This window comes from Cervus canadensis, chromosome 3 (genome assembly GCF_019320065.1).
Source record: "Cervus canadensis isolate Bull #8, Minnesota chromosome 3, ASM1932006v1, whole genome shotgun sequence".
NCBI lineage: Eukaryota > Metazoa > Chordata > Mammalia > Artiodactyla > Cervidae > Cervus > Cervus canadensis.
Window position 1 is genome coordinate 8,301,467 of NC_057388.1, and position 9,609 is coordinate 8,311,075.

The window sequence follows — 9,609 nt, forward strand, 5'->3', positions numbered from 1 at the left end:
TACTATCACTGGTGGCAATAACCTTTTTGACGTATCAATGATAAAAAATAAGGCTTGACACAGGGCATTATACCCATTATCTTGGTGTGTGTGTTTATCTGTATCTATAATGGAGTATAACCTGAAAAAAAATAACACTGAATCATTATTCCGTGATCATGAAACTTAATACTGCAAATCAACTATATTTCACTAAAAGAAAAAAATGCTTCAAAGGTTAAGTGTCATGTGTTACTTAATTCAAAATCCATATCTAGAAAACAAATGCCTCTGGAAAAAACTGAAAGTAATTACAGTCATATAATTGGTTCCTTCTCTTTCAATTTATGCAAAGCTAGACCGGGAATGTTTTCAAGATACAGATAGATATGTGTCATTTTTGAAATTAATGCCTCTAGAAACTTTTGACTCTCTATTTATATTAGTAGAAACACCAGCAAATTATAAATAAACAAAAACCATCATTTCTTTAAACTACATTCATTAAGCAAAAATATTCCTTTATTTAGACTTACATTTAGTTTTTCATCCATATATTTACAGGAATTTACAAACAGTAACTTACTAGCCATTCCAGAAAGGTAAGTGGACCAAAAAAGTATACGAGGAAGAAATACAGATATGATACAAACGGTATACTTCTTCACCTGAATTACTAAATTATCTATTTAATTGTTACATTAGTCTATTTGTTGCTGTAACAAATTATCACAAACTCAGTGGCTTAAAACAACACAGGTTTATTATCTCCTGGTTCTGCAGGTCTGAAGTTTGACAAGGGTCTCACTGGGCTAAACTCAAAGTCCTGAGTTTAGCCTCCCTCTCTGAGCACTAGGGGAGACACTTCCTCGTCTTGTCCACTGCCGAGAGGCCACCTGCACTCCTTGGTTCCTGTCCCCTTCCTCCTTCAAAGCCAGGAACAGTGGGGCAAGTCCTTCTTCCATCACATCACTCTGACCTCTCCTTTTACCTCCCTCTTCACTGTCAAGGACCCTTATGATTATACTGGGTCCAACCAGATAAGCCAGGATAACCTCCCCAACCCAGGACTTCAAATTAAGGTTCTTAAATCATATCTGCAAAGTCCTTTTGTAATATAACAAAACATATCCACAGGTTCTGGGAATTAAGACATTGAAATCTTTGGGTTAACTATTATTCTGCCTGTCACAGTTGCCCCTATCTTCAAAGAAATCAGGATATACCCACAGGAAATTTAGCCTAAACTGGAGGAGCCATGAGGCATACTAATGATTTAAATGGAGTATGTAGAATTTGGATGAAGAATTCCTCCTCTGTGTTGTCTTATTTCTACTGACACTGTATTTTGAAGATGAACTATAATTAGATATATAGAATAACAGGAGAAATAGTTGCTATTCAAAACCATGATAAGAAATAGAACTATCTAAATCAATCTCTCAATTTTTAAACAGGAACAGAAGCCAAAAAAGCTAATTTTGCATTTTCTTTTGTTCTGCCACAGCACTCAGCAATGACCATTAATACAATATCCACAGCCTATATCATAAAATTGGATGTTGTACTATTAATAATTCGAACTACAGAAGAGGTAGCTGCGAAGACTATATACTTGGATATACTGACAGTGAGTTTTTATGAAACTTTAAAATAAAATATCCAAAGGCACATTACATATGTATATGTGGTTAAAAACACAAATCTCTCCTTTTTGAAAGGTCCAAATTCAAAATGAAATAATATCACTACATTAGAAGACTGACTTTTGCTTAATTCTCCAGAACAATGTTCTGCTCAATATATAACTTTTTCAATTTAGCATTATATCTTTTTTGACTCCAAGACAGAAGGCTGATGTTTGATGTACTCAAGTCATAGCCAATGTTTACCAATTCTTTGATTCGACTCTTTAAAGTACTTATGCTTGAATCCAAAATCCTAGGATGTTCAATTATTTGTGAAATGTTAACTTTTTCTTCTATGAGGCAGTCTATTTTATCATTAAACTTCTTCTCTCCCAAGAAGATCACATCTGGATAGCTTAAAACAAACTTCCGTATCTCTTTCGCAGTACACCCAAGAGAGATCAGTTTTTCTTTGATATTTCTGTAGCTTCTTCTCATACAGTCACTGGAAAGGTCTAGGATTTTAGCTCCTGGACCACATATCAGACTAAGCAGCTCCTCGTTATTCAAGCAGAACGTGGACTGTAAAAATTCAATATTAGTTTTTATCCGTTTGGTGCTCTGAATTAAGATGAAAGGGTTTTTAAAAATTATCTTCCTGACAAAATCTGTGGGACCATTGTGACCCAACGACAAACAGACTTCTTGCAAAAATTCAACCATCTGTTTATTCAGATTAAGACTATTGGAGAAGGTACGCGGGGCATTGGTCAACAATCGACAAAGGTATTTACGGGTCAATCCAACTGAGTAGAGGAACTTTATGTTATTCTCTAAGTTCAGGTTGTCACTGGACCGAAAAAAAGATTCAGGAGAACGTTCCAAAATATTTACAATTTCAAGGTCTGATGTCACAATTCTTCTCCACAGATCCCACCGATTTGCAAGACTTTCAGGCGTGCGAGTCATGGCTCGTGGGTATCTTGATATGATGCTAGCAATCACTTCTTTGCTGGCTCCTTTAGACAGAAGGAACGTCTGCAGGTCCTGCTCATTAGTATCTGTCCTGTTAAAAACTCCAGGCTGTCGCTTCCTTGCCATGTCAACATCTACTCCCATGGTAAGTAAGTTATTCAGCAGTTCCTCATTTTCCAAAGGTTCACTGTCTGCGTTATCACATTTCTTACCGAAAAGCCTAAATGAAACTGATTTAAAGATGATTTCTGTTGAAAATCGCATCATCCAACATCTTGAACCAAAGAGATAGTTACTTCTCACATACAAGAGGTTTCCTGGCGCCATAATGGTCAGGTAGCCCAAACCGTATGGAATGCTGTATAAAACAATATATACAGTATTACACAAACACACATGTTAAACAGCTAACAGATTTTATCATGATCCTGTATTGTGGTCATTTCTGTAAGAAAACACTAGAGATCCAGCTCTCCTGATTCTGTGATAACAATCTCCCCACCACACCCCCACTCCCTGGCTCACCACTTCCGATTATCTGTGGGCCAGGGGCCACTTCTAGTCTTAACACAAATAAAAGCAGCACACAGCAACAACACTGCCCCAGAATTATTCTTGCCTTTACTTACTGTTTGGTCCTGCCTGCACTGGCTACCCAAAACCAATTGCCCCTTGGCATCTCTGCTTTATCTAACTGCTTTCCAAAGCTCTGACTTATTTTTACTAACTGATGCTTTCAATTCTGCCTTGTCTTCTAACTTCCCAGATTCTTGGCCTTGCATTTGCCCACAGATACCAGCCTTCTTTGCCTCTTGCTCTCACTTTTTGGTTATCAAACTTTAAATCTAGCCCTGAAAACAACACTTCATACTATGTTATTTCCACCCTAAACACCTTTTTCTAGGTTCATGGTATTCTTTAAAGCCATCCTTAATTCTTATCCTACATGGATCTCTGGTCAACAGCCCTGATCCCAATCTCCATGTCACTCAATTTACCCTAACGCTCCCTCAGTTGTTGGGTTAATCCAACAACTCCAAACCGATTTTCACTTCATTATGACCCAGTTGGGATATTTCACACACAGGGTCCACGACATGTGGAATTATACAGAGAAGTGAGATGTACATATTTAAAAACTTACTTTTGCCCTCCTCCTTACCACCATTTTACAGAAGACTAACTCAGGGCTCTCTGCATCTGCTTCACAATACATATAACTTTGATCAAGAGATTAAAACCTTGACAACTCATTTTCCTGATCATTTAGAAATGGGACATCAAATGTATGAACTTATACATGACAATAATCATAGGTCCCTATTAAAACAAATATCTCTGTTTATAGGAAATATTTTAACAGAAAAGCAACAGAAAAGTTTTTGTCTTGCTATCCAAATTGTCAGATAATTTATGCTCCTAAATTGCTTATGGTCCGAGTCATACAATACGTAACACTTTTTTGTAAAGTGTTGTACATAATACTTTACCAGTACTTTCTCCTTTTCAGACTATATAGCTGTGACAAACTACTCCTAATTTCTAATTACTTACAATGGGCTCTTAGTACTTAAAAGAGGGTTCTCCCTCTTCCTCTCTCCTAATTAAGCATAAAACAAAGAATAGAGATAGATGGCTCCAACTCACTACTACTATCTCTGGGCTTGATATGCTGCTTTCAAAATCCATAAAAGAAAAGTTCCTCTGTGCCTATCCTTTTAAAATACTCCAATTTAACAAGAACTTGGATTATGCCTACTGGCTGGGAACATTCTAATAACTCAGATAATCCATTAATCCTCAAAGAATTAGGAAAAGATTCCAAAACTATAGATTCAAGTAACATTCTCACAAAGTAAACAGGAAACAGCAAAAGCATGTTTTAAGACTGCCCTATACCCTGAGTTCATTATTCTTCATGTCTTCATAATAACATATACTCTGTAACTACATAATCTTCCAAAAATACATGAAGACAGAAACTTAAAAGTAAGAACCTCCTAATTAAAGAATAAGGCTTTACCTTACCCAGCTCAAAAACCTCCTCTCTTCCAGATGCTCAGGGTGACCTCTACTGGATAAAGGGGCAGAACACTGACAGCTCTAGATAAAACCAGTGCTTTCCAAAGAGTGGGTATGAGACGATCCAATGGGATATAGGAAGAAAACAGTAAAGCTCTAATTTATACTTGTCTTGGCCTTTTAAAATTTCTACTTTTTACATGTTTCATAATTATACAATATAGTAATAACAGTACCATAAGACATGTATATAACTAGTCAGTAAATATACATATGTTCAAGGTATATTTATAGACCTTTTTAAAATTAAGATTATATATGATCAAAAATGTCTAAGACTACTCCTTTAAACCACACTCTACTCTTGAGAAACAGAGCTGAATGAGTCACAGTAAGTTCAAAAGAAATTCTACTGACAACAAACTGAAAGTAAAAATATATGCCAAACATCTTAACAAGAGAGTAAGAAATTAAGACTTCTGGATCTGTTATAGGTGGATTTGTCTTTGTGTATAATTCATTCTCCGTGGACATACCTTTCACACAAATTAACAAGTCCAAAACCAAACTGAGCATCTTTCCCAGACCCCAAACAAACGAGCCCCCCTCTAATTAATGAAATCACCATTACTCTCATAATAAAAGACGTGAAAGTAAGCTTTGCTTTTTTTTCTTGTCCTCGAACCCAGAGTCTTCTTCAGTATCTCTGAAATCCAATCTCTCTGCTCTTCGCTAATTCTCTCACTCAAGATTATCAGTCGCTTAACTCCTTTCTCTAATATCAGTCACTCAAAAGTGCCCCCCACAGAACACTTATGAAACAAACATGTGGTCATGTCCCTCACTTCCTATTAGACACCTCTGTAGCTCTCCCCTGGAAGGTAAAATCTTCAGACTGGCCTTTCTAGCTAGCTCTTCTATTTTGCAATCTCACAATGAAACACCATTGCCTGTTAAGTCTCTGGTCCTAGACATCCTTGACCATTCTTGTCTTCCCGCGTTTTTAAAGCCACTCTGTCTTTCAGAAAGGCCCATCCTCCTAAATCTATCCATAGTACAAGATTCCATTCAAACAGTATTTTCCCACAACTCTTTAACTTAACAAGTACTTCAAGGTGAAGTGAATCATTTGTTTTATAGTAATTCATTACTAAGGAGCCTAAAATTAACTCTTCTATTTAAATAGGAAAAAACTGAACTGGCCACAAAAATTTGGTTTTGATTACAATATTATAAATGAAAAAGTTGGAGCTCCCCCCCCACCCAATATCAATAGTATGGGCAGGATCAGCTAAACCTAAAAACAATGGTAACTAACATCAACAATTGGTAAACATAGGAAGACATAAGACTTCTAAATATCACTGTTGGAAGGGAATTTGATACCATCTATTGTATCTTTCAACCCAGCATTTCTACTTCATGAAGATTATCCAAAGGAAATGAAGGACAAGAATGCACATTTGTTACTTCACAGAAAAAAAAAAAAAAAGATGAGCATTATAATAGTTTGTGGGAGTAAAAAAAGAAGGAACCCAAATGGCCACTAAGAGCAGAATGATTTAATAAACAGTGGTACGTCACTACAATGAGGCTTCCCTGGTGGCTCAGAGAGTAAAAAACCTGCCTGCAATGCAGGAGACCTGGGTTCAATCCCTGGGTGGGGAAGATCCCCTGGAGAGGGGAATGGCTACCAACTCCAGTATTCTTGCCTGGAGAATTCAATGGACAGAGGAGCCTGGTGGGCTACAGTACATGAAGTCACAAAGAGTCCCACAAGACTGAGTGATTAACACACATCAATATAACATTACACAGCCTACTCTTTAAAAAGAGGCAGATCTAACACAATAAAAAACATGTCCTAGGCATTCTAAGTGGCAAATTGCTTAAGAGTGTGGCTAGGATAATATCACTTACATGAAAAGGGGAGAGGGGATAAAAACGGGGGAAGTTATTTTTCAGGTTTCAACACAAAAAAAGTTACACCTGCTAAATATCAATGTTATTTTACTCTTTTAGCACCCAATCTCCCTTCAAAATAGTCCTATGACACCTAGTATGGTGAATAAATATTTAAGCAGCCTAATGCAAGTAGTATCAACTGACTCAATCTATAAATTTAAAAATAATTAATATTCCAAGTTATTTCCATCTGTCTCTCAAATTGACGTTTTTAATTACCAAAGCCATTACTCCAAGCGTTAAAAGCCAAAGTTAACAAATACATGGAAAACCTCTGTACTTGTGAGGTCTAAGGGATAAAAGTGAGTTTATGTTCCCCTCTGCTCCACAATTCCCCGGACAAGGGGGCTTTGGATGGAAATGGGTAATCTCTGGTTACACGGTACTGCATTCCAGTCAGTCTTTCGACAAAAAGAGCTAAGTTTGAAGATCTTTACAGAAATTCATTTCTCACCTCATCTGTCTTAAGGACAGAGGACTTTGCGTTCCTCCAGAAAAGCGGAAAAATAGTTGTCCCTAGAAAGAGAAAAAATAAAGAAAGGGGTACAAAATGTTGTCAGGACTCCGTAATACAGAAAAAAAGATCAATCTCACTTAACAGTGCATAATGTTTTCGTAAAATGCATAATTTTCAGCATACTAAGCATCTCTCAGAGATATTGGGAAGAAAATGCTAAGTACAAGCCCGAGGATAAAGGGAAAAGGCAGCAGAATCACGAGCATAATTAGCAAAACCCAGAACTAAGTAATTCACAAACATCATCTTACTTAAAAGGTAGGCATTATTCCTAAAATTACAAAATGAGAAAAAGCGCCGAGCTCCCTTACTAGCTTGACTTAGCTGGTGGAAGCAAGTTTCGAACCTACGCGGGTCTGTAACTCAAAAACTCTACGGGTATTTCTACGAGTTCCATTCCGCGGGTTCTTCGGTCCCTCGTCCTCCCACAAGGAAAGTCAACCACGGGCTGAGCGGGAATGGGACTCAGTTACACATCACAGCCACCCAGACCCGACTCTAAAAAGAAAAAGCACAGCAGCAGCGAGTCACCAACCTCAACCTGGAATACAACAGGGCACGGGAAAAACCCTTTCCTGTCTCTTCTGCAGTCTCGCGAGAAACAGAAGGACGGAAGTGGACAGAAATAACTTCCGGTGACGGGCCGCGCATACAGGTGACGTCACGCCTCTGGCACCACCCCTCCCCCGCGGCCGCGCAAAGCTTTTCATAGCCCGACGCTGGGTCCCGGCAGGGGGCAGCAGGAGACCGCGGTGAGCGCCTTCTGGGAGTATTTCGGGGGGCGAAACGGGACTCGGGGGAGCCTTCCAGCCACCCGGCCAGAGGCCCTGAGTTGCTGCTAGACACCGACACGAAATGGGAAAATCACTATTATATACATGAATTTTGTAGCGTGATAGGTTGATTACGCTTATTTATGTGATTAACATGATGTAGATGAAAACTTCAGCGTTTCAGTTCAGTTCTATTCTGTCGCTCAGTCGTGTCCGATTCTGCGACAACAAGGACTGCAGCACGCCAGGCCTCCCTGTCCATCACCAACTCCTGGAGTCCGCCCAAACCCATGTCCATTGAGTCGGTGATGCCATCCGACTATCTCATCCTCTGTCGTCCCCTTCTCCTCCTGCCCTCAATCTTTTCCCAGCATCAGGGTCTTTTCAAATAAGTCAGCTCTTTGAATCAGGTGGCCAAAGTATTGGAGTTTCAGCTTCAACATCAGTCCTTCCAACGAACACCCAGGACTGATCTCCTTTAGGATGGACTGGTTGGATCTCCTTGCAGTCCAAGGGACTCTCAAGAGTCTTTTCCAACACCACAGTTCAAAAGCATCAATTCTTCGGCGCTCAGCTTTCTTTATAGTCCAACTCTCACATCCATACATGACTACTGGAAAAACCATAGCCTTGACTAGACAGACCTTTGTTGACAAAGTAATGTCTCTTGTAGGGACTTATATTATCAAAGATTATTTCAAACTTAAGCAACATGATGGTTTGTTTTCATTGATGTCTTGTAGGCGATTAGTTCTCCTGAAGAGATTAGTTCTTCTGAAAATAAGTTCCATATTTCCTATCTAAAATTTTCTGATTACAAATGTATCTTAAATGCATATTATAAAATGCTGAATAAGAAAAGTATAATAATGGTCGGATAAGAATGGTGTATTATTGATTCATTTTTTTTCTTCTCCTATTTTTGCAAAGAGGTTTACTCATTAAGGATTAAAAATATTTTTCAAACTCGGAAAACGTTTTCATTACCTCCAGTAGGAGAAATGACTTGGTTGCCATTGGCATTGCATTAGAATGGAATCTTTATATACCTTGCCTGTGTTTTATTCATTATTCACTATACCCCCCACCCTGTTTTCAGGATGAAGGGATATGGTGAAAATTAAGACAAAGCCCTGCCCTCCTGGACTTTATTTCCAAGGTAGGTCTCATTCTCACCCTGAATGTCTGCTCATCTACATGCTTCCCCAAGACTGCAGGTGACCCAAGCCTCCACTAAAATGATGTAATTAAGAAAAGAAAGTGTGGTTGGAATCACTGGGAACTGTGTGTGGGAGAAGACCAGTGGCAGGGAGTAAGCAATGATGAAGAAACAAAGAGGAAAGGGGATGAGGTGAAGTAGTAGCATGGTAGAAGATAATTTTTCCTAGACACTGTTCTAAAGTTTTTATCTTTCTGAATTTGTTATAAAGGCTAAAGTAACTCAATTTTTAAGTCAAATTTATATTGTCATTATTGTCATGTATCTCTTTTTACAGTTCTCTTCCTTTTCTGCAACCATGGCAATATAAGATCATATATGTGTTTCTTTTTTAAAATAGGGGTATAGCCAAAAAATGTCCAACCTACCACACAATTGCACTCATCTCACATGCTAGCACAATAATGCTCAGAATTCTCCAAGCCAGGCTTCAACAGTACGTGAACCATGAACTTCCAGGTGTTCAAGCTGGATTTAGAAAATGCAGAGGAACCAGAGATCAAATTGCCAACATTGTTGGATCATCAAAAA

General features: G+C 38.4%; 1 protein-coding gene across 2 annotated transcripts; it reads right to left on the minus strand.

Moving 5' to 3' along the window:
* Positions 1-483: 483 nt before the first annotated feature.
* Positions 484-7,697, minus strand: MTERF1 (mitochondrial transcription termination factor 1). Of its 2 annotated transcripts, none has more exons than XM_043462558.1 (3): positions 7,622-7,697; positions 7,024-7,085; positions 484-2,940 (listed from the first exon to the last, which is right to left on the minus strand). In XM_043462558.1, exons 2-3 carry the CDS (start codon positions 7,026-7,028, stop codon positions 1,752-1,754), a joined length of 1,194 nt encoding a protein of 397 aa, XP_043318493.1. In that variant the 5' UTR covers positions 7,029-7,085; positions 7,622-7,697; the 3' UTR covers positions 484-1,751. The 2 variants fall into 2 exon arrangements, with proteins under 2 accessions (XP_043318493.1, XP_043318494.1); XM_043462559.1 differs by lacking the exon at positions 7,622-7,697 and adding an exon at positions 7,398-7,615.
* Positions 7,698-9,609: the final 1,912 nt, after the last annotated feature.